At 38.0% G+C, this 25,447-nt stretch overlaps 1 protein-coding gene across 6 annotated transcripts; it reads left to right on the top strand.

The window, feature by feature from the left end:
* The first annotated feature begins 281 nt into the window (after window positions 1-281).
* LOC137733326 (DNA-directed RNA polymerase V subunit 1-like) lies at window positions 282-25,242 on the top strand. Of its 6 annotated transcripts, none has more exons than XR_011068452.1 (25): window positions 282-370; window positions 498-572; window positions 813-868; window positions 1,229-1,332; window positions 1,793-1,919; window positions 2,065-2,180; window positions 2,853-2,906; window positions 4,423-4,590; window positions 5,479-5,637; window positions 5,725-7,614; window positions 7,768-7,943; window positions 8,808-8,883; window positions 8,982-9,124; window positions 9,793-9,944; window positions 10,783-11,057; window positions 12,143-12,316; window positions 12,427-12,567; window positions 12,679-14,414; window positions 15,362-15,476; window positions 22,637-22,878; window positions 22,959-23,198; window positions 23,968-24,114; window positions 24,400-24,478; window positions 24,655-24,809; window positions 25,176-25,242. XR_011068452.1 is itself a non-coding variant. In XM_068472481.1 (20 exons), exons 4-20 carry the CDS (start codon window positions 1,252-1,254, stop codon window positions 16,514-16,516), a joined length of 5,880 nt encoding a protein of 1,959 aa, XP_068328582.1. In that variant the 5' UTR covers window positions 282-370; window positions 498-572; window positions 813-868; window positions 1,229-1,251; the 3' UTR covers window positions 16,517-16,844. The 6 variants fall into 6 exon arrangements, 1 of the variants encoding a protein (XP_068328582.1); XR_011068450.1 differs by having other exon boundaries at window positions 24,660-24,809; XR_011068451.1 differs by having other exon boundaries at window positions 22,959-23,140; window positions 24,660-24,809.
* Window positions 25,243-25,447: the final 205 nt, after the last annotated feature.

Here is a 25,447-nt window from a genome sequence, read left to right on the forward strand (position 1 = left end):
TATTTTTATTTTATTTTCCTCTAGAAAAACGCGGTTGTTGGGAAGAATTCCAAACATGTTCCGATTTTTGGCCTTAGTCATGTGATGATGGTAATGAGAGGTTGAAATGTCTGTGAATTTTTCGATTCGTAAAATGATGGATTGACTTGACGAAATTACTAGCGGGTCCTTATTTAAAAAAAGAAAAACCAGGTGGTGATCTGTGAAATGACCAAAAAGTCCAAAATTCCCAGGTCCCCAACAAAATTCCCTTTCTTTCATGCAAAAACCATTTCACCCTCCCACCATCTCTCTCTCTGTGGTCATCACAGTCTCAGAAAAGATGGAGTGAAAGCGACAGCTGAAGAGGGAAACGGCGCCGTTTGAGAGAGTAAGCTCCCTCTGCCGACCAATTTTTGTGTCCGTTTGTGAAAAAAATATACTGAAATTATTTTTGGTTTCAAAAACTTTGACGGGTAGAGCTCTCACTCCGTTGAAAAACCGTTTTTGGTTTTTAGGTTTTTTCAGGGCTTAATCTAGGGTTTTGGAGTCAACAACCCAATGTCAGAGTGCGGAGGAAGCGAAAAATTGTGGTAATTTTTGCTCTAAATTGTTTGCATTTTGCTATTTGGTGTTTGGTGGCTGAGAAAATGAGAGACTTTTTTACATGGGTCTTTTTTGTTTTGCTTGGGAAATTTAACTGTGGGGGGGGGGGAGATGTTGGACATTTGGTTAATTTTCTCTCTGCTACTCAGTGACCAAATGGACCATTCTCTATCTCTCTAACGGTGATGCTAAATGCATTTGTTTGCGTTTTGTTTTCTGGGTTCCAGTTAGGGTTTTCTTGCCTGCGAAGTAGCTGTGAGTACGAACAAGCGCTAAGACTCCGGTAATTTTGCGCTTTCCTATTTCTGCATATTTCTTTTGTGTTTGGTAGCTTAGAAATTGGATGAAATTTAGACCTTGTTTCTGCTTTTTGCCTAGTTGTGCTGGGTTTTTAACTCTTCCCACTTTCTCAGAAACTAAACATACTACATTGGGTCAGATTTGTTGTATTTCGTTATTTAGTTTGCCTTTAACTTATTTGATTATTATTTTAATTGTTTTAGAGGTTGCTTCCTCCCTCAAACTATTTGTTCTTAAATTTTAGCTTAGTAATGCTGTGTGTGGTATACTTGCATGTTGATTTTGCTGTAATAGCTACAGTCCTCCTACATTTATATATATTTCCCTCTCTCTTTCATTGCAGTTTCTTAAGGTTTTGCAAAGGAAATGGAGGAGGCCTCGACCTCAAATATTTTAGATGGGGAAATCGTTGGAATCAAATTTGGTTTAGCAACTCATCAAGAAATTGTAAGTTGAAATTTGACATTTACTTGGGAAGTTATTGAGTTTATGCCATTTGCAGCTGAGAGAGGGCTTAACTGCATTAGTTTGTTTCAGAGAAAATAAAATTGCATTCCTTTGATAGGAGTTCAAGGGAGAATTCTGTTTCGTTTCTTGGAGGGATTAGACTCTATTTTGAATATTTATATTCTGTGCTCATATAAGGCTTCATTTAGGGATTATACCAAAAGATAATTATGGCTTTCTATTGGTCAAATGTAATATGCCTTCAGCAATTTGTTCCCCGTATTGTTCTTAATAAACAAAATAAAGTAAAAGATGCCTTCACAGCTAATGTGTGACTAGTTTCTATGGGAGAGTAAATTAGAAAATCACCTCCAAGTGTTTTTTACAATTTGTTTTATTACTACGAAACTCAACCATTGGAATAATTTGTTTTATATTTTTATGTTTACGTTTTTGGCAGTGTACAGCATCTATTAGTGATTGCTCTATCAGCCATGCAAGTCAACTTTCCAACCCCTTCCTTGGCCTGCCCCTTGAGTTCGGAAAGTGTGAATCTTGTGGCACTTCTGAACCTGGGAAGTGTGAAGGTGCATAAATTTCATTTCTCAACCTTTGGTACAGTGAGTTATATTATACATGTTGTGAAACCAGTCAGATGTAAGAAACATTTTATAAATTGATATTTGAAAGAATATGGTTGGAAATGTAAGTGTATCCTTTATCCCTTTTCAGGTCATTTTGGGTATATTGAGTTACCAGTACCAATATTTCATCCTAATCATGTTAGCGAATTGAAGCGGATGCTGAGCTTATTGTGCTTGAAATGCTTGAAAATGAAAAAGAACAAGGTACCACCTGATTGAGTTCTTCATTGTTTAAAATTGTTGCTATGATCATTACTTGCAGAGCAGATACAATATGTCCCCTTGGTTAGCTTGTTATTTGGACTTTGGTTGTCTGTTAAGGGAAGAGATGCAGATTCTGGTTTGTTTGTTATATTTTTCAGCTGAGGAACAAAATGATTTACATGAAGAAGCAGTTGAATTTTGAAGCTATTTTTGCTGTGTCATCCATTCCAACCATCACTGGGATTGCTTTTGGTTTTTTATTTTATCATTTTGTACAAGTGCCCTTCATTGCACCGTATTTGTAATCTGTGGATTACTCTTGTTTCTTTTCATTTAAATTTCATAAGTTGCTTTAATTTCCCAATTTTCTCAACGAAAGTCTGAAGCTTGAACTTAATACTAGAGAATCCACGATTGTATTATGTGAATAGTTCTTTGTCAACCACAAGTCTCACAATATTTTTGTTGTTGTTATGTAATTGGAGGACAAATTTTCAGTGATGTGGGTTGATCTTCAGCATCTGTAATTATGTAAACTGGTTGTGCGCGCTTTGTATTTGAGTAGCAGTTTTTTTATTTTTATATTTAAAAAGAATACAGTTGACTGGATGCTTTTTGTTATCATAAAAATCTCTGTGCTTATATTCTGTATCCATTTTTCTTACTATTCAGTTTCCAACCAAGAACGCTGGCTTAGCAGAAAGAATGTTAGCTTCATGTTGTGAGGTACGTATAAATTGATCATTTTCTGTTTTTATGATGTCAAGTGTACTTACTGTATCTAGTAATTTTGTGGATCTATTGCTCTCTGAGTTTCTCACGGGCGTACACGCACGTTTACACCCACTCACCCACCCACTAATTCTAATTTAATGAAATACATGTTTTTTGAACAGTAGTTGGACAGCTATCATTACATGGTTCTAGTTTCTAGTTAGAAATGTTTCACTATGCTATGTTTCAATTTCCGGTGTGTCTTTTGTATATTGAAATTCTGTTCTAGTAATTCAAGTTTCCTAAAAGTTTTATTTGGAATGGCACTACATTCCATGAGCTTGCAGAAAAGATCAATACTTGAAATCCTAATGGAGTCAGTATTCCTGGTTAAGATTGTTTTTCCCTTAAGTTCTTGTAAAAAAGGGTCAATTGATATTAGGATATGTGTTCTAGAACATTAAGTGTGTTATCTCATATGTCTTTCTTTGTTGGGATGCCCCTGCACTCACTAGGGGTTTAGAGTTTTGATTCTTTCAGTTGGTGTACTATGTTTAAAGATCAAACGTAATATAATTAGATAAAGTTGTTTGTTGACCGTCAGTTGTGTGCTTTTTTAGTCATTACATTTGATTTTACAAGCAAAATGTCTGTTTTTTAGGGTAGTCCATGCACGGAGAATTTAGCATTGTTAATTTGAGTTGACATGTGGAGGTTGAACGTTTCTGATTTGCTTTAGAAAAGGAGACCTAGTTGTCGTCTTTCTCCTATTTGGGGTATCATGTGTAAAGGGAAAGGAGATGATGCATATCATTTGTTGTCCACTGTCCAGGAGCTTTAAATTTGTGATTCTCATTATCCGGAGAGGCTGGAGTGAGTTGGGTAATTTCAGAAGGGTTCCAGTCACTACTTAGTGAAAGTCTTTTTGCTTTTGGTAGAGGTAAGAAGGCTAGACTGTTGAGGGGCTGCTGGTTGTTATGTGGGTGTTATGGATGGAGAGGAACAGGATACTTTATGACAATTCTAAAGGGGGTGGGGTTAGAAAATCTTTCACAATGGGTGATGTTTTTGTCATCTGTTTGCGCTTCAGTTCGGTGTCGTCAAAGTTTTGGGGTTTAACATGTTCTTCTCTTTTGCTCAATTGGAAAGCTGCTATAAGACAACTTGGTTGTTGTATTTTTCAGTTGCAATTATCTAATGAGTTGCATATGTTTCAAGATGGTATCTCTCTCTATAAACTGAGCACGTAATCTTCTGTCAGCTTATTATTGTCATAAACTTTACACCGTCCTCTCCATGGATAACTTTGGAGATAATGCAGTATTAATGTTTTTGTTTTATAGCAACTGTTTAGTTTGTGGGTTTTCCTGTGACTAAGTTAGAAATTTTCTTATCTAAGTTGCTTCTTTTGCTAAAATTGTGGCTCTCTTCACGTTTGGATACTTTTTGGATATAACTTGGAAGACTCTGCAAAATTTTCTCTTCATTTTCCATCTACTAGTTTTATGCCCTCTCATTTCTTATGTAGGATGCTGCACAAGTGTCTATTGGAGAGACTAAACCAACAGATAGCTCTTGTTCCTTGCAATTGAAGCGACCTTCTAAGTCAAGAACACCACCTGGTTTTTGGAATTTCCTAGAACGATATGGTTTTCGTTATGGTGATGATCATATACGGACTTTGCTCCCTTGTGAGGTATGGATCTTACTTCCTGACTGAATTCCTCTTTGCTCATCTCACATTCTTGGATCTTGATTTGAATTTTGTTGCCCAGTTATGTGGATTGAAGTATTTGTTTGATCATAGTTCACTTTCACTTCCATGCTGTTTTTGTTAGTGGAAAAGTTTGATGTTTTCCATTATGAACTTATTTCTAAGTTATTAATTTGACACTAATGCAAAGAAATCCGCACTTGTCACAGAAATAGACAAAGTGAGCACCTTACTTTGGATTCCTCTTTGACTTACTTTATGCATTGATCAGGGGTTGCTGTTGCTTCTGCCAACTTCCTTTGGTGTCAATCCACATGATTGATTTTAGCTCCACTAATTGTTTTGATGGCAAAATTAGTTGAAGTCCTTGTTTGCACATAATTCATTTGTGGGAAATGTTTTCTGGTTTACTGCGATCACTACGTCTTAAATCTAGTATGAGGCACTTACACACATGCAATCATCCCCTCTATCACAGTAATCTGGCAAACTGATTCTTCATTGAATGGATTGATCAGAGGGTGCTGTTGCTTTCATCAGCTCCCTGTGGTTTCAACTGGCACAGCTTATTTAATTCACTAAATAGATGGTGAACTTAGTTAGCAAGATGTACAGCTCCATGTGGTTTCAACTGGCACAGTTTATTTCATTCACTAAATAGTTTGATGGTTAACTTAGTTCGCCAGATGTGTGTAAGTTGATTCTAACAAAATGACTTTAATACAAATCACTCATAATGAAAATCATACTGGTCTTATAGAATTCTGTTGGTGTTTCCTGTTTCTGCTGTTTGTAACTGTTATTTTAATGCTTTTTATCACACATATGATATATTTTCCTGATACATATTATTTTGGTAATGAATACCAGGTGCTGGAGATGCTAAAGCGAATCCCTCAAGACACCAGGAAGAAACTTGCTTCAAAAGGCTATTTTCCTCAAGATGGATACATCTTGCGTCATATACCTGTCCCTCCCAACTGTTTATCGGTACCTGAGATTTCAGATGGTGTTAGCGTTATGTCCGCGGTAAGTTTCTTTAGTTTCTTAGTATGCTAATGGACTGTAAACATTTTTAGTTTGACTGTTTATAACTTGTTTTTCTGTCATTTCCAGGATCCTTCGATTTCAATGCTTAGAAAAGTTCTAAAGCAAATTGAAGTCATCAGAAGTTCAAGGTCGGGCATACCTAATTTTGAATCCCAAATTGTAGAAGCCAATGAACTTCAAGCAATTGTAGATCAGTATCTTCAAGTTAGGGGTACTGGGAAGGCATCACGGGACATTGATGCGAGATTAGGGGTTAATAGGGAGCTTAATGCCTCTTCAACGAAAGCTTGGCTTGAAAAAATGAGGACACTGTTCATCAGAAAGGGTTCAGGCTTCTCTTCCCGCTCAGTGATTACGGGGGATGCATATAAAAGGGTGAATGAAGTTGGCATCCCTTATGAAATTGCTCAAAGAATCACCTTTGAGGAGAAGGTTAATGACCATAACATTAGGTACCTACAACAGCTAGTAGATAAGAAGTTATGCCTAACCTATAGGGATGGTTCATCAACTTACTCATTAAGGGAAGGTTCCAAAGGGCACACATTTTTGAGGCCTGGTCAAGTGGTGCATCGGAGGATTCTGGATGGGGACCTTGTATTCGTAAACAGGCCCCCAACTACACACAAACATTCGCTACAAGCACTACAAGTGTATGTGCATGATGACCATGTGGTGAAAATAAATCCTCTGATATGTGGGCCACTAAGTGCTGACTTTGATGGTGATTGCATCCATTTGTTCTATCCGCAATCGCTTGCTGCAAAGGCAGAAGTTTTGGAGCTTTTTTCAGTGGAGAAGCAGCTGCTTAGCTCTCATAGTGGAAAGCCAAATTTGCAAATGGCCACTGATTCACTGTTGTCATTGAAGATGATGTTTAAAAACTATTTTTTGGATAAATCAGCAGCTCAGCAACTGGCCATGTTTGCTTCATCTTCGTTGCCACGACCTGCATTATTGAAAGCAAATGCTGCTCGCTCATTTTGGACTGCTTTGCAGATATTACAGACTGCATTGCCTGCTCACTTTGATTACTGTGGGGAAAAGTACTTAGTCAATAAAAGTGAGATACTGAAAATTGATTTCAGTACAAGTGAAGTTTCGGCAGTGATGAATGATGTTGCTACCTCAGTTTTCTTCGAGAAAGGTGGCGAAGATGTCCTCAAATTCTTCGATTCTCTACAGCCCTTGCTGATGGAGAACATATTTTCAGAAGGGTTCAGCGTTGGCTTGGAAGATTTTTACATGTCAAAGACATCAATACAAGATATTCAGAAGAATATTCAGGATACTTCAGATTTGTTGTATCATCTGAGGTCAACCTACAATGAATTTGTAGAGTTTCAGTTAGAGAGTCGAATCAAAAACTTGAAAGTACCAGTTTCATGTTTTATCTTGGAGTCATCTGCATTTGGTGATTTAATCGACTCCAAGAGTGATTCAGCAATCAACAAGGTTGTACAACAAATTGGGTTCCTAGGCCTACAACTCTCTGATAAGGGAAGATTCTACTCAAAGACGTTGGTTGAGGATGTGGCCTCTCTCTATCACAACAAGTATTCTTTTAACATGGAGTATCCCTCTGCAGAATATGGACTAGTTCAAAGCTGTTTCTTCCATGGGTTAGATCCATACGAGGAGATAGTTCACTCCATTGCTACACGAGAGGTGATTGTTCGGTCCTCAAGAGGATTGACCGAACCTGGGACCTTATTTAAAAATTTAATGGCCATTCTTCGGGATGTGGTTATTTGCTATGATGGCACGGTCAGAAATGTATGTAGCAATTCAGTAATCCAATTTGAGTATGGAGTCAACTCTGGATCTAGGCCCCCGAATCTGTTCCCTGCTGGTGAACCTGTTGGCGTATTAGCTGCCACTGCAATGTCAAATCCTGCGTACAAGGCAGTTCTTGATTCTACCCCAAGCAGCAATTCTTCATGGGAGCTGATGAAGGTAGTTAGTTTGGGTATTGATTATGATGGTGTTTTTCCTTTCAATACTTGTTTTTATATTTTATATCTTCTTTCACACAATGTTTTTGAGCTGGGGAAGGTACATTCATAAATGTTGATCATAACTTGAATTTGCACTGTGTCTTTTCTACAGGAAATTTTGCTTTGCAAAGTCAATTTTAAGAACGAGCTCATTGATCGCCGTGTAATTTTGTACTTGAGTAACTGTGGTTGTGGTAGAACATTCTGCCGAGAACGTGCAGCATGTTTGGTTAAGAATCAGTTGAAGAAAGTCAGTCTTAAAGATACTGCAGTTGAATTCATGATTGAGTACGCTCTGCCTCTTCATACTTTTTTTGGCAACTTTTTCACATATAGTTTTGTTTAAGTATGTTTCAAGAAATGTATTTCTCAATCCCTTAGTTCATGTTGATATTGTCAATAGTCATATTCCCTGCTTTATCTGCATCAACACCTTTCTTCAAGCTAACACCACCCACAGTTGAACTGGAAATGAGTACCTGTTACTACCTCTTCTCTGCTTTAACTTATTTTCTATGCTGATATGCTTTTTCTGTCTCTTCCCACACTGTAGCACAACTATATTTTAATTTTATTTGTCAGCTTTCTCGGTATCTACTTAAATTTGTTAGATAGCCCTGCAGATCTAATACGTGGTTCTGTTTTCTAGAAAACCTTGCATGTTTCTGAGGAGAATATGCTTTTATAATTCTGGAAGAATTATTTGTTACACGAATAAGTGAATGGAATTCATTTTATTTCTATATATGCCTTCCGTGATTTGCTAACTAGAAAGGGTTTTGCCTCTGCTGAAATATATATTTAAGAGTCTGCAGCTCCTTTTTGCATAATTTGGGTTAACCATGCGAAGTTCCAGCTTAATAATAGTTAGATACCTGAGAGCTGATCAGTTTAGTAATAGTTGTGTACCTGATAGATAACATTTGGTATTTCATCAGATAAGTTGCTATAGCAAAGTCATTAAAAGCAGAGAGTGGAATCTTCTATACCACTTTTATGAGAATATGTTGCTCTATTACTAACAACATATTTTTTTTGTCACCATGTAGTTGACAAGATATTTAGTTTTGCATGTACTACACATTTTACGTATTTGCAGTGGTATAATTAATGTGTGACAGTGGACTTTAAAAAATTGTGTCTTACATGCAGATATAGCAATCAGCTTTCTAGTTTGGGAAGTATGGTAAATGAAGCAGGCCTAGTTGGTCATATTCATCTGAACGAGGTTTGCATTGTTCAAAGTGTTGGAATGTTTTCTTTATACTTTCATTTACAAAGTTTCTTTTAGTTCTCAGTTTCGATAACAAAAGCTTTATTGAACAGGAGCTGTTAAGGGAGTTAAATGTTGGTGTAGACGAGATTCAACAAAAATGCCAAGAAACTGTTAATTCATTTCGGAGGAAGAGAGTTGGGAAGAAAAAGTTCAACATTGGCTATCTTTTCAAAAATACAGTTTTGTTTGCCAGGTCTTTTTTCCCCTCTCTGATTCGATCATATTTATGTTTACCAAGTACCATATTGACTTGATCATTTTTATTTCCTATTTGTGTGATGGAAGATACGTGAGAGGAAAATGAGGCGAAGTCACAGCTTCAATTGATTTTGGTCAATATGATATTAATAATTTTACTGAGGAAAGTGGTGGAACATTATGAGCTATGCTTTTATTTTTATTTATTTTTTATATGTTTTTGGTTTGGATTTATATGGTCCTTCTAGTTATGCTTCCCTAAGATAAAGGAAGGAAAAAATTCTGAAAGGAAAGGGGAGGTGAAAACTCAATAGCTTGATAAGAGAAACATCACCAGTACAAAGTCCACCGTAGTAATTTGGGCTGATCATTCTTGTTGATACAACAAAACATGAATATATACATATATAATATATCTTTTTGTGGTTCGAACCCTACCTACTTACTGGATTTAAGAGCCCTATAGATACTGAAATTTCATGTCAAAATAAGATTCATATTTCAAAATCATTTCCATGTGGCAGTTGCTTACTTTCAAACCATATATAATGTTTATATTTGTGTGACATCCCCTTTCCCTTCCCCTATTCCCTATTGTGTTCCTAAGTTTACTTGTGTCACCACATTAAAACTACTTAATGATAAATGCTTCATTGTTTGCAGTGAGCATTGTTCTTTTCATCATTCCTGTGCAGACAAAAGATCTGACTCCCCATGCTTGATGTTCTTCCTTCAAGCTACTGAAGAGTTGGAGACCACTTCGCAATACTATGCTGACTTGATTTGCCCTGTGCTTTTAGAAACAATAATAAAAGGTAGCTTTTAGAATGACATTCTAAAGAGTGAAAAATAAATTTATTATTTGAGTTTCCTTGTTTTCCAGTGAGTATTGGTCTTTTGGTATGTTTTGCCAATTCACATCTGAAACAGAAATGTCAGTGATTTTATGCAATTTATGTGTTCTGCTTCTCTGTCTGATTGCAGTTCTGCTTTTATTTGTTGTTTGAGAAATATCCTTCTTCTCTTCTGTCTCATGAACCCCCATCTTTACTCTTTTCATCCCATCCCAAGGTAGAAATTTTTGTTTTGTTAGTTGCGTATGAGATGACCATTACTTGTGATCATGTCCAAAGTAAGAGGCCAAATCCGTGCGTATCAATTGTTTGGTGTTAAATGTGCAAGAATGCAGTCCAAATGTTCATCATTTATTTCTAGGTTGAGTTGTGTGTTTTTGTCCTCTTTTATAGTAATTAATTTATTAGTTGAAAACATTATACTTTGAGGAGGCAAATAAAGCTTTGTGGAACTGTGCCGGTATGATATGGTTTTCATTTTGGGTGATTTGGTTGGATACTATTGCTTGAAAGTTGGAGGAAAAGTTTGGAGAGGTGCAGTGGCCTTGACATATAGAGTGAAGCGTTGGACATTTTAGCTTTAAGCATTAGTAATGCCTGAGTTGAGAGATAGTCCTTTCATGATACTTGATCAGATTGGGTGCAGTCAGCCGATCTTTGGAGTTTTGATGCTGGTGATAGGAGCAGTTTTATTTTCTCACTTATTGTAGATTTTACTAAATGGTGGGCATGTTTACTGCTGGAAACTATTTTTCTAATTCTTCTATTACTAAAGTCTTCGTGTCTCTAAAATGGACAGGTGACCCTCGAATTTCGTCAGCAAATATAATATGGATTGATCCAGATACAACAACTTGGATTAGAAGCCCAAATAAATCTCAAAAGGGTGAATGGGCCTTGGATGTTGTTCTGGAGAAATCTGTTGTCAAGCAAAGTGGTGATGCATGGAGAATCGTTCTCGATTCTTGCCTCCCCGTGCTTCACCTAATTGACACCAGGCGTTCCATCCCATATGCCATCAAACAGATTCAAGAGCTGTTGGGAGTGTCTTGTGCTTTTGATCAAGCAGTTCAGGTAAAATCAGAGGTTCACAGTTTTCCATCTTTCTAGTGCAAATCTTGAACTTTATGACCCTGTATCAGAAGCCATGCCAGCTTTTGTGGGTAGTTGTCTATATTATGGGTTGTGATTGGGCTGCATGTATGTTTTGTTGGTTTCATTTAGTAGTAGGCAAGATAACCTAAATAATTTGTTTCAAGCAGTATGTATTTGTGTTGACACTAACTTTTTCTTAGTCATTTTATGTTTTGATAGCTTGAAACTGAAATTTTCTGACATGGACTTAGTTGTCTCCAAGCCAAGTTCATTACTGAATAGTCAATACATCTTCTGTCAAGTGAAAGTTGCACTCAATCCATGTGTAAGAAAATCTAGGGAAAAACTCCTCATTGTGGAAAGTTTCATCCAATACCAATCAAGTGCACAGGAAAAAATCTGAAATTTTCCTCAGACAATACCAATTAAATTGTTTCTTGTGTCAAAATCTACTGTTTGATACTAACTGAACCTTTTTATTGTTCGTTAACAAGTAGGTAAATTTCAGACACGCATTAAGTAATTGCGATAATATTGTGTTTGGTGGATCATATTTAGCTGCTGTATTGCTTTGGAAATTATCAGCTTTTGTGTCCAGTAGCTTCTATGTGTGTAGTAAGCTTTTCTCCCGTTGGAATTTTTGACTTGCTAGACTTATGTTGTTCTTCACAGCAATTAATTCTTTGCTTCCTTGTGTATTTATTTTCTAGCGGGCATGCTTTACCACATCAGTTGTGTATATATTTGTATGTATACTTTATTATACAGTGATATATTTTCTATATTATTTAACCCCTAGTTATGGATCAGCCTTTTGTGTGACTGATCTTCATTAAGTACGGACCTTCTTATGAATTTTAGATCTTTTTTGTAATTATGTGCTGTATTTGTGGTTCCCTTCGGCATGGCACCTTCTTTTTAGGCCTGTATCATGTACATCGTAGGAAATTTAACTTTTTTAATTGTCAAGGAAAATTGGATCATATTTAGACCCACTCTGGGTGATATGAGAGATATGTCTCCTACTTTTCTATTAAGAACACATTTTTGGATTGATTACACAGCGCCTCGCAACAGCTGTTACAATGGTGGCGAAAGGTGTCCTGAAAGAGCATCTTATCCTCCTGGCAAATAGCATGACATGTGCTGGAAATTTTGTTGGCTTTAATTCTAGTGGATATAAAGCACTATCTCGCGCATTGAATATTCAAGTACCATTTACAGAAGCAACACTTTTTGTGAGTAATTGAACTCTTTTACCTAATTTTGTGAATGGCATGTACCTATAGCTCGTGGTTAGATGAACTACAATCACAACTAATTGTAGTTTCATTACATGTGATTGTAGACACCAAGAAAGTGCTTTGAGAGAGCAGCTGAAAAGTGCCACATGGATTCGTTGTCAAGCATAGTTGCATCATGTTCATGGGGTAAACATGTTGCTGTTGGTACTGGATCCAGGTTTGATATCCTGTGGGACACACGAGAGGTAAATATGTTTTTAACATACTTGTAGTGTTTCTCGGTTGTATGGAGTAGTTTAATCTACTGTTGGAATGTTCCATGCCATTTAATTTAAATATTAATTTTTTTTTTCAAGGGAGGATTGAATCAAGAGGGTGGGTTAGATGTTTTCAACTTTCTGCATATGGTGAGCACAGCAAATGGAGAAGAAGCAACTACGGGAGCACTGGGGGCAGAAGTTGATGATCTTATGGTGGTAGATGAATTAGCAGATTCGTGCTTGTCGCCAGAACTTGACTCTGGTCTAGATAGGCCCATCTTTGAAGATATTATTGAATTTGAGGACAAATCAGAAACTCCTCCTGGAAAGTCAAGTTGGGAAAATGATTCCTCTGTATGGGGGACAAATAGTACAAGAGAAGATGCCACATCATCTTGGGGGAAAACTCCAGCTAGAGAAGCTACCACATCTACATGGGGGATAGATAAGGCAGCAGAAGATACCACTCCTGCATGGGGGACAAATACTGCCAGGGAAGATGCGACATCTGCCTGGGGGAAAACTAGAGAGCATATCACTTCTGCAGGGGGCGCAGATAAGACAAATGAAAATGATACATCATCGTGGGGTAAAACTCTAGCTAAAGAACCTGCCGCATCTTCTTGGGGGATAGCCAAGGCAGCAGAAGATACCACTCCAGCATGGGGGACAAATACTGCCAGAGAAGATGCCGCGAAAGCCGGAGAACCTCCCACTTCTGCCTGGGGGGCAAGTAAGGTAAGTGAAAGTGATACACCATCTTGGGGGAAAACTCCAGCTAAAGAAACTTCGACATCCACTTGGGGGATAGATAAGGCAGCAGAAGATACCACTCCTGTATGGGGGACAAGTACTGCCAGAGAAGATGCCACACCTGCCTGGGGGAAATCTAGAGAAAAGACTGCTTCTGCCTGGGGAACAGATAAGGAAAGTGATAATGATACATCATCTTGGGGGAAAAATCCAGCTAGAAAATCTACCACCTCTACTTGGGGGATAGATAAGGCAGCAGAAGATACCACTTCTGCATGGGGAACAAGTACTGCCAGAGAAGATGCCACATCAGCTTGGGGGAAATCTAGAGAAAATACTGCTTCTGCCTGGGGAACAGATAAGGAAAGTGAAAATGATAGATCATCTTGGGGGAAAACTCCAGCTAGAAAACCTACCAACTCTACTTGGGGGACAGAGAAGGCAGCAGAAGATACCACTCCTACATCGGGGACAAATACTGCCAGAGAAGATGCCACATCTACCTGGGGGAAAACTAGAGAACATACCACTTCTACCTGGGGGACAGATAAGGCAAGTGAAAATGATTGGAGTGGTAGAGGGGCAGAGAAAGTCGCACCAATAGACCTCCCGCTGACAACAAAAGACGTAGATGAAAAGGACAATGGATGGGGTGCTGTTTCTTCTGGGGAAACAGAAACAGGGAATGAAAATGCTTGGGAACAGAATAAGTCTTCCGAAATTTCAACTGGTTCTTGGGGGCAGAAAAATCCTCCCGAGACAGAAACTCAACCTGCAAGCTTGTCTGGGTGGGATTCACCTAGTGGAGATGGTAATACTGGTGAAAGACATCACCAATGGGGACAAAACAAGAAAAGTCGTTTTGAAGGTTCAAAGAGTTGGGTTTCTAGTCCCGGGGAGTGGAAGAATAAGAACCGTCCTGCTAAACCACCTGGTATGATGAATGATAATTCCAGTGTGGTTGGACTATATACTGCAACAAGACAAAGATTGGATATGTTCCCTAGCGAGGAGCAAGATGTTCTTTCTAATATTGAACCTATTATGCGCTCTATCCGAAGAATAATGCATCAATCTGGGTTAGTTTTCTATTTATATTCTTTCTTATCAATTAGGACGAGACTAATCAAATTATCAAAGTGTATGATGCTATTCAATTTTCTGAAGGAGAACTGAGTTTTTGACACTTAGATGTCTTGTCTGAAGTAAGAATGCATTTAAATCTGGGGAATTTGCTGACAAAATCCTCCCTCACAGTCGACTGCTTTTTAACATTTGAATTATCATAAATCACATGTAGTGCAATGATGTTGTTTCATATTCATATGCCAAAACTCTAGTTGAGCCTGAGTCTAAGACCGAAGTCCCTCCCAAAATGTCATGATAGAAGGTAGTTGGCTTTACAACTCTTGGGACTCCAAGTTTAAAGACAAAGTTGGGGAGGTTGTGGACTATTTATGAGAGACGGCTTAGGTTTCTGTATCTCTCTGGGCTTCGGTCACGTTTGTATACCATGGTTGCCCTTGCCCATTCTTGTCAATTTCTATTAGAAAACTGCGATATTGTAGTTGTCCTGATTGTAGTATGGGTGGTTTTTGTTCTGTTTTCTACGTTGTTGGATGGTGCACTCTGTCATACATTTAATATCTTGGTTTGCAGGTTGTCAACAGCATATTTGTGGACTGCTTGTCCACTTTGATTGTACTTCCCATTCATATGAAGCCTATCTTTACACAAATATTAAGCATAACAACCATAAAGGAAAGGCATCTAATAGCTTAATGAATTTTACATGTTGCATTTGACTTTCCTTTTGAGATGTCTTAGGGACATCATATCTTCACTCATCTTGATATTAAATAATTGATTTCATTTTGGGGCATTATAATTATTGGTGCGTTATTCTGCAACTGTTTGATTTTTTTTTCTTTCTTTCCTTTTTTGAATGTTTTAGTTGTGGCAACATCATTGCTTGGTGCTTGACAATGTACTAACCTAATATCGGCTTTTAAATTATTTTATCCAGGTACAATGATGGGGATCCACTGTCAGCTGATGACCAGTCATTTATAATTGATAATGTTCTCAATTACCACCCGGATAAAGCTGTTAAAATGGGTTCTGGAATTGGCCATCTCACAGTATGTTTATCTGCCCTGTTCTTGCTTAACTATTTATTTAGAATTATGTTTCTGTGCATATTTGATACATTATGCTTGGAATCTATGACTGATGATTTCATTGTTATATTGGTTAGTCTAATGTTCATTCTACTTTTTACTGAAGTATAACGTTTATACTGAATTTTGTACATTGTCCGTTAAGGTAAACTTCCATATGTTTTGTGACTTTTGTCGCATGCCTAAATTTGTTCTGCTTCTCAATGGAATTCAAACCCTTTTTTAGTCAATATTTAATTTTTAGCAAAGGGTTGCTACAGATAGGAAGATGATCTAGACAGGGTTTAGTCGGAAAACCATTTTTCTTCTCATTTGGTCTAGCTATTCACTCGTGGCTCCAGCCTGCCAAGGTTGAGGAGATCTAATCTTTCAGATAATAAGACATTAGAGGAGTATATACTTGTCTTTAAATACGAATTATGATTCCGGTCCGTGACGGGGAAGATGTTTCTTTCATAGTACTTGGAAGACATAGCCAGGCCAGAATACCTCGTCTTATTTACCTTTTCTCAGGAATTATTTGCCTTGTAATGACATACCTCCCCCCCCCCCCCCCCCATTGCTTATGTTGTGTTCTTATCGAAAACCAAAAGAAACACAAATTTTCGAAGCTGTGTTTCTTTTTTTGGAATGAATTTGGCTTATGTATTAATGGATTTATTTGGTCTCATATTGTCCTAATTTACACCGGCCATTGATGACAGGTTGATAGGCACGGCAGTTTCCAGGACAGCAGATGCTTTTTTGTTGTGACAACAGATGGTCACAAGGAAGATTTTTCGTATAGAAAATGCCTGGAGAATTACATTAAGGAAAAGTATGCTGATGTTGCCGAAACATTCATAGGCAAGTATTTTACCAGGAGAGGAGGGAATCGGGAGCGAAACCCCACTCCAAGTCAATACCCCATTCCACAACAGACTCCAAGCCAAACTCCCATTGCAGAGGAAACTGTAAGTCAAACCCCCATTTCGGAGCAAACTGGGAACGAGACGCAGTAGGGCATGGCTATTCCTGGGCATCGGTCATTTTGAGATTCTGATGTAATTAGGTTCTGAACATTCTGCAACTCTGCCTTTTGATTTGTATATATTAGGCAGTCGTTAGCAGCTCCCGACAAATTCAGCATTTCGTTCGTTGCTTTATGTTTAATTCGAGAGCGTTGATTAGTTTAACTAGTTTGTAGCTACTGGATGCAGTTAACCTGAACCCTGAATTGGGAGAAAAGTAAGCTGCTTACTTATGTTGCAGTTGAAAAAAATCAAGTTATTATATATGAAATGCAGAAGTCTTGTCAATGGCCTTCAGTGGCTTCTATTGCTCTGTTTATTATGCATCTGATTTGGTATTTTTTTATTTAATGCTCCTCTTTTTTTTCATTTTTCTGGTTTAGTGCTTCTGGTTATGGATGTAAACAAACCAAATCACTTTGTTCAAGCTTCGACGCGCCAAACACGAGCCCAATCCGATACAAGCTCGAGCTGTTTCGAGCAAACCTGTTTGAGCTATTTGGTTTGGTTTTTCACCAATAACGTGTAAATTGAACCAAGCCAAATCAAACTCGGAGTACATTGTATTTGATTCGTTTTGCCTTATTTGAAAATCGCTTAAACCAAACCAAACGAAAATCACCTACATGTTTTGACACTTCGGCATTTTCCCCTATATGTTATCACAATTTTAGTGAAACCTTAGTACCAAACAGATTCTCAGTCTATTACTATTTTAAATTTAGATTATGAAATTCCTTTTATATATATATATATATGTATGTATGTATATCTGAGGTGATATAATCGAACCAAATCAAACAAAGCCGGCTAATTGGGCCACCACCCCTACCTGGCATAACCAGGCGGATCCTTGTCGGATTCTTTTTATAAGAATCTTCATATCCAGTATATTATGCAATCATAAATTATTGTAAATATTTTATTTAAAATTAAATATAAATAGTTTCGGCCATGGCTGCTTCTTTGCCGGGTCAACTCGTTTCCCTCTTAGAGAACGGGCAGCATCACGTGTGGGAGGACCAGTCGATCATCAAATGGCGGAAGAGAGACGCCCATGTCCCTTTACGCTGCCATGAATCAGTTGAAGGTCAGATACTCATGGCATTCCATTTTCAATTTCAGTTTCTTGTTGCTTTGATTTTTGATTTTCTAAAATTTGATTTCTTGAATTTGGTTTTTGTATTTTTAAGCTTTAGGTTGAGTAGTTGAATTGTTTTTTTTTTTTTTGAGAAGAAACTATAACAGTTTATTAAAAAAGAAAAGTGTAATACACAGAAGTGGATAAGAAATCCACCAAGAACAGAACAAGAAAATCTCTCCAAAGGATCAGATTACAAGTAGGACAACCTCAACCAAAATCATTTTACGACTGCTAACATATCCCACAGTATGTGAGAAAGAGAGTAATTCTTAAATTCATTTGAAACTGAAGCCCATAAGGCTGCCCAATATCTTACTCTTCCCCACAGATCTGCTACCCCCACGCCAGTATAATTGTCAAAAATTCTTTTGTTACGCTCCAACCAAATATTCCAAAAAACTGCCGACACCAGACAACCCCACAAAGCTTTAGCTTTCCTCCCAATTCCTAGAGCCTCAAAATTAGTGCTTAGAAGCTCGAAACAACCCTTTGGGATGACCCAACTTACTCTAACCTCCTGAAACAATTTCCACCACAGTTGAATCGTGTAAGAACAATGAAGAAAAATGTGGTTAACACTTTCCTCCTTTGCTTTACACAAACCGCACCAATGGGGAGAGATGCAAATAAAAGGACTTCTCCTTTGAATTTGATCACAAGTGTTGAGCCTCCCAATAGCCACTAGCCACACAAGAACTTTGACCTTCGGAGGAACTTTTGATTTCCAAATCTGTGAAGAGGGTGGAAAATGTTGCACAATCCCATTGTTGCTCAAGAAAGAGCGATAGGATTTGCAGGTAAACAATCCTGATAGATCCAGTTTCCACCTTTTATCATCCGCTCTTGATTGAGACAATCGAACATTTTCCACTTTCTGTAATAATCTAGCCGCCTCTTCTATCTCCACTTCGTTCAAATTTCTCCTGAAATCAAAATTCCAGCTCAAAGAATTGATAGAAATATCCACAAAACTTGCGATGTTCTGGTTGTGCCTTCTCGATAGCAAGAATAATCTAGGAAATTGTTCTTTCAATGGTCCCCCTTCCAACCAACCATCCTCCCAACACCTCACCCTCTCCCCATTGCCCACCTTAAACTTGCAACATTGTAGAAATGCTTGGAGACCGCACGAAATATCTTTCCAGGGGCTTCGACTTGAACCCCGCACTGGAGGATTTGCATTCCACCCATTATCCTGCAGCCCATACTTGCTTCTTATCACCTTGTGCCAGAGAGAATTTGGTTCCTTTGGGAATCTCCACAACCACTTAGCCAATAACGCTTCATTCTGATTCCTCAAATTCCCTACTCCTAAACCCCCTTCCTCCTTACTTTTAATAACTATCTCCCATTTCACCAGGTGGTTTTTCTTTCCTTCCTCCACCCCCTCCCAAAGAAATCCTTTCATTAGTTTTTCTAGGCGTCCAATCACCCCGCAAGGAATTTTGAACAAGGACATGTAGTAGATTGGCAAGCTTCCCAAAACAGATTGAATCAAAGTTAATCTGCCTCCTCTGGATAAGAAGGCCTTCTTCCAATTTTGAAGTCTTTTTTCCATTTTTTCTACCACTGGATCCCAAAACGTAAGTGCTCTTGGCCTGCCCCCAAGAGGGAGACCCAAATACTTTATTGGCCAACTACCCACCTCACAACCCCAAGAATCTGCCAACCTTTTTAATTTCTCACAATCTGAGTTTATTCCAGCCAAAGAACACTTTTCTTTGTTGATTTTCAACCCTGAAACAGTACAAAATAAATTGAGCACCTCTAATAAGCTGTTCCAAACTTCCTCATCGTCCGCCAAGAAGAAAATAGTATCATCAGCAAATTGAAGATGAGAGATCTCCACCCTTTCTTGCCCAATGCCTAAACCTTTGATCAGCTGATTCTCTTGAGCCTTCTCCATTAATCTACTCAAGACATCCACTACTAAGGTAAAAAGAAAAGGTGACAGTGGGTCGCCTTGTCTCAAACCTCTTGAAGCATGAAATTTTCCCCTAGGCCTCCCATTTATCAAAACGGAGAAATTTGCAGAATTTAGACATCCCTGCACCCATTTTCTCCATCTAATGCCAAAGCCTTTTCTTTGTAAAACTTCGTCTAAAAATCTCCACTCTACATGATCATAAGCCTTTTCAAAATCGATTTTAAACACCAATCCCTCCTCTTTCTTCTGCCTCACCTCTTCTACCACCTCATTTGCAATAAGGACGGCATCCAAAATTTGTCGGCCTTTAACAAAAGCTCCTTGATGTGGAGAGATTGTGCTGCCCATAACCTCCCTTAATCTTGAAGCTAGGGTTTTCGCCACAATTTTGTATAAACCAGTAACTAGGCTTATAGGCCTATAGTCCGTCACTTTCAAAGAATCTGACTTTTTCGGAATTAGACAAATAAATGTTTCGTTTGTCACCGCATTTATTATTCCGGTCTCAAAGAACTCCTCCATGACCTTCAAAATATCCACTTTCAAGAATTCCCAACAGTGTTGAAACATTTGCAAGGAATAACCATCTGGTCCTGGCGATTTGTCCCTTCCACAATCAAAGACTGCTCTTTGTACTTCCGATTCCTCAAAAGGCCTCTCAAGCCAAGCTGCCTCAGATTCACTTATTGAGGCCCAATTGATGCCTTCCAATCCCCAACATACCTCTTCGTTACTACTAAACAGGGACTTGAAGAAGTTAACAATATGTTTTTCTATCTCTTCTGCATCCTCTACCACTCCCCTATTATCCACTTCCAACCTTTCTATATAGTTTCTCTTCCTTCTTCCACTTGCTATTCTATGGAAAAATTTAGTATTTCCGTCCCCTTCTTTAGCCCATTCCACTTTACCTCTCTGTCTCCACTTCACTTCTTCCTTATAAGCTAGATCTTCCACAAGGAAAAGTAACTCTTCCTTCTTTCTTTTAGCAGCAACATCTAGCCCTTCCAACCCTTCTCTCCTATCTAAATCCTCTATGCTAGCCTCAGCATCCTTAATTTGTTTCTCAACATCACCAAAACTTTCCTTACTCCATCTTTGCAACTTTCTTTTGATAGCTTTTAACTTGTACAAAAATTTATAACCTTCCCAACCCTCCACCTGCTCAGATTGCCACCATTGTTTGAACTTGTTCCTGAAATCTGGGTGCTGTAGCCACATGTTTTCAAATCTGAAAGGACTTGGCCCCCATTTCACCTTGTTAGTATCTAGTTGGATTGGACAATGGTCAGAAGTGACCCTTGCCAAAGCCATTTGTCTTACCTCTGGAAAAATCTCTTCACAGCCTACCGAGATCAAAAATCTGTCTAACCTCCGACACACAGGTTCTTCTCTGAAGTTTGACCAAGTAAATTGAGCATTGAGCAACTCCAAATCCTTAAGTTCTGTATCTTGGATGAAATCATTAAAATTCCTCATGCTTGTAGTCATTCTTCCCCCATTTGATTTCTCATTTACAAATCTCACCACGTTAAAATCTCCTCCTACACACCATCTTGGTCCACAAATACCGTAAAGGCCAGCCATTTCTTCCCAGAACTCCTTTCGCTCTCTATTTTTGCAGGGACCATAGACACCAGATAACCACCAGTCCAACCCATTGAGGGCTTTAATTTTTATGGAGACAGAGAAACCTCCAACCAAAGATTCAATAACCGAGATGTGTTTGGTGTTCCAAATCACAGCTATACCCCCAGATCTTCCTTGAGCCGGGGCGTAAATCCACTCTTTAAATCTGCTTCCCCAAACACTAGCCACAAGCGATCTGTCAATTGATTCTTTCTTTGTTTCTTGTAAGATAATAATATCGGGCTTTAGTCGCCTGAATTGTTGTTTCAAAATCAACCTCTTCTTCCTACTTCCCAATCCTCTCACATTCCAGCTAATTATCTTCATTAAATCTGACAATGCCCCCTTGAATTTTCTTTTCTGCCTTGTTTCCACCCACAAGCTTGCTAGCAACGACTTTCCCAGTATTCCTCTCAAGAAATAGAGACCTTTTCAGTGGCACCAAAGAAACTTTCATATTTGACATGAATTTGGTAGTTCGAGTTTGTGCTTCACGTTTGACTGATGCCCTAGCCGACCTTTTCCTTCTGCTATACTTTAACAGTTTCTTGTTTTTTCCAGTATCTTTGTATTCAACTTGTTCCTCAGTGTCTAAATTTGCTATATGATGCGACTGAGAAGGTACCTCATCCAACGTCGTCCTTGTTTCCATTGTTGTATCAGTGAAGAGATTGTGAAACACATCGTTACAGCGATCAAAAACCTCGAAGGTTTCTTTTTCGTCTTGTGAAGAATCACCAAACTCCTCCTTTGAAACTGATGATTTGCTGGGGTTTATTGATGAATTGTTGAAGTAGAACTCTTTGATTCAGATTCACATTGTATTTTGGATGTAAATTTAATGTTCGAATGCGTTTGGCTGAGTTGTTTACTATGAATTTGAGGTTCTACATGCGATACATATTGTGAATGATGATGGTTTAGTAATTTCATGTAAAGTTTTGACTTTGCAGATTATACTCGACTGCGTTTGAGTATGAGGTTTTTGGTCTAAAGTTGTTGTTGGAGTTGTGATATATTAGGTTTTTGGTAGAAATGTTTTTTTTTAAATATCTAGAGTGAATAGGGAAAGGTGTGGCGTGGTTGTGATGCCGATTTGTATTATCGCACATTGCTCATGAACTGTGCCATGGTTTGGTATGTGAGCATGGTGTTGCATATTGCCAATAGTATGGGCGTCTTGTTCAAGGTTGGGGGCATTAGCCAGTTACACATGATAGTACACATAAATGGGTAGGATTAGGAACATGGGTGAGGAATTTTGTACCCTTCCCAAGCCTTAAAACCGTTGAACCAAATGGTTCCGCGTCAGACTCAGATGTTTGGGTGCACGATTCAGGAGCACCATCATCTAAGTTCTGATTGAATGCCTGACTTTTAGAAGATATCTGACGTGCCTTATGTTGTGCAGGGTCTCTGAAATATTGGTATGAACGCAACAAAGTGAATTTTCTGGTATCCGACTCTGCTGTTTGGAATGATGATGCTGTTCTTGGAGCTCTTGACAGCGCGGCTCTTTGGGTCAAGGGCTTGCCTTTTGTCAAGTCCTTGTCAGGCTATTGGGGAAATTCTTCTTGGCTTCCTGTCCTAAAAATGTTCCCGTAAATTTTTATGACTCTGTGTTTCCTGATACTCAGTGGGAAACTTTGCCTGGTAAGCATATCTGTATCTTTCACCTTTTCTTCCTTATATTTCACTTTTCCTTCCTTATATTTATATTGTGTGTTGAGTAGGAGTGTAGAATTGATAGTTGGCTCGCATCCAATCAAGTTCTAGGAACTGATGGGAAACCAATAAAATTTATCAGGATATATTTATATCTGCAACTACCTTTAAGGACCTATCTCTTTGGGAGTCAGTCTCAGTAGATCCAAGGATCCACCACATTCAACTTTTCTGCTAAATTGGAAGGCAGGTCTGGGGGAGTTTCTTTGTGAAGTTCTTCCAGTTACATTTCTTTTGTGGATAGATAGGTCAAGTTTCAATTCAGGACTCCTTCACTGCTACTGTTTCTTAAAAATGTCTTTCTCAACCGAATGCATAGGTTGTTAGAAGGAGTTCTGTTATGCATATAACCTATAGTATACCACCTAATTATCATGCATGCCAGCAATCTACTGGATCATTTTACTTTCAACATGAGTTTTCTCCACGCTGCTTCTTTGTATATTCCTTTTTTGCAACGGTGTAGTTTGCATTCAATGTTATGGATAAGTGAGAGACGTTTGAAGGCACGTTTAGGTGTACGCATTTTTAATTGTTCAGTTAACTTATGTTCACATGCACGTTGACTAATTGTTATTCTGGTAGAAGATTTTTGCTTTCATGAATCGGCCCTGTATTTCACCACCCTTTTTCTTTCAAGAGACATAGGCATGTCAGATAGTGAAACTGCTCAATATGTGCTGCTTACAAATGAGTCAGTTCCTTCCAGGTACGAATTTGTGCTGTGAACTATAGTTGCTAACTGAAGCTTTTGGAATTTTGAAAATTCTTTGCTTGTATTGTGACTTCATGCCATATTTATCTTTTCATCTTTATTTTCAAAAAATTAGGAAATTTAATAATATTTTTATATTCTTAGTTGTTTATGTCCTTATTCCTTGTAGTGATTTGAGCATGAACAATACCTTTATGTTACAAGTTTGTGAACTGTTTATGTTATTCATCGATCATGATTTTTCCATATCTAGGACATGCAATTTTCATCCAACTCATTATTATTTTTCTCTAATGGAACAGTTCCTTCAAATTGGCAGATGCATGGATTTGATCGGCCTATTTATACAAATGTTGTTTATCCATTTCCACTGGATCCACCTTTTGTCCCTGTGGACAATCCTACCGGCTGTTATAGGACATACTTTGACATTCCTAAAGAATGGAATGGTATGATCAATTTGAATGCATTGCTGCTTCCTATTTAGTGACGCTTTTGAATTCTTTTATTTTTGTCCTTTTTTCCTTCTGTTTTTTGTTTCCTGATCTCTAAACCTGTACCTCCTTATAATTTGTATGCTTCGAAATAATCTTATTTTCAACTTTAAAGTAACCATTTTGAAATGTAATTATATTCCGGAATGTATGCATGCATCATGACACACACTGAGGATTCACCTGCACGACATCCCTTGTGCTTTCTGTTTTATATGACATGTGACTAGCATTTGACAGGTCGCAGGATTTTTTTGCACTTCGAAGCTGTTGATTCTGCTTTCTGCGCGTGGGTGAATGGCATTCCGATAGGATATGGGTAATTATTTAATGGCTTTTTAATTAGTTAGCAATAACCGCACTTGTTGATCTTGTAGATTGTAGCACTCAGTTCATACAGCAATGTGAAAGTGAAGATCATTTTGCGTTTGTAAAGGATGCATGGTTTGATAGGAATTTCTGTCAGATACATTAACAAGCTTCATTTCGTGCTAGGTTAGTCAGGACAGCAGACTTCCTGCTGAATTTGAAATCACCGACTACATTTACCCATCCAGTACGGACAGGAAAAATGTATTAGCTGTTCAAGTTTTCAGATGGAGTGATGGCTCTTACCTTGAAGATCAAGATCATTGGTGGTTACCTTGAAGGTTTTATTATCTTCTTGCATTTGTTTTTTCTTTTAAATACCATTAGACTCTGCGATGGTCTTTTCTTGGAGCTATTATATAGCGGGAGACTGGGGACATGTATCATGTATGCATTGATGATTTAAATCTACAATAAGATCTTTCCATCTCTTCGCAAGTCAGCATGTCAGCGTGCGGATGTGTTTTTGTAAAAAATTGAAGTCATGATCTAGTTCATTAATTCGCTAATACATATTTTACGTTGGTTAGACATATAAAATGATCTTAACTATTTCCTCATTATTTTGAATAACATAAACTGCTATTTGCTCCTAACTTTACTTGGGCATTGCATGCCATTAAATCCTAAGTTTAACTGATGTGCAGGTATTCCTTGCAGACTATTTTTTCAAATCAACTCTGGCCAAGGACTTTTCTTATGCAGACATACAGGCAAGTATCTATTAATCGAGGAAGGATGTCTTTGTTTTAAATGGTTAATAAAAACAAACAACGTTTTGTAGTTTTGTCTGGATGGACTTCTTGCACATTGCTGGACAATAGTTTGTGACCCATTAACATTTCTTATTCATATTATCTGATTGTTTTTTTATGCTCACTCTTCCTTTGATTATCACAATGTCCGTTAAGTTTACACT

This window comes from Pyrus communis, chromosome 5 (genome assembly GCF_963583255.1).
Source record: "Pyrus communis chromosome 5, drPyrComm1.1, whole genome shotgun sequence".
NCBI lineage: Eukaryota > Viridiplantae > Streptophyta > Magnoliopsida > Rosales > Rosaceae > Pyrus > Pyrus communis.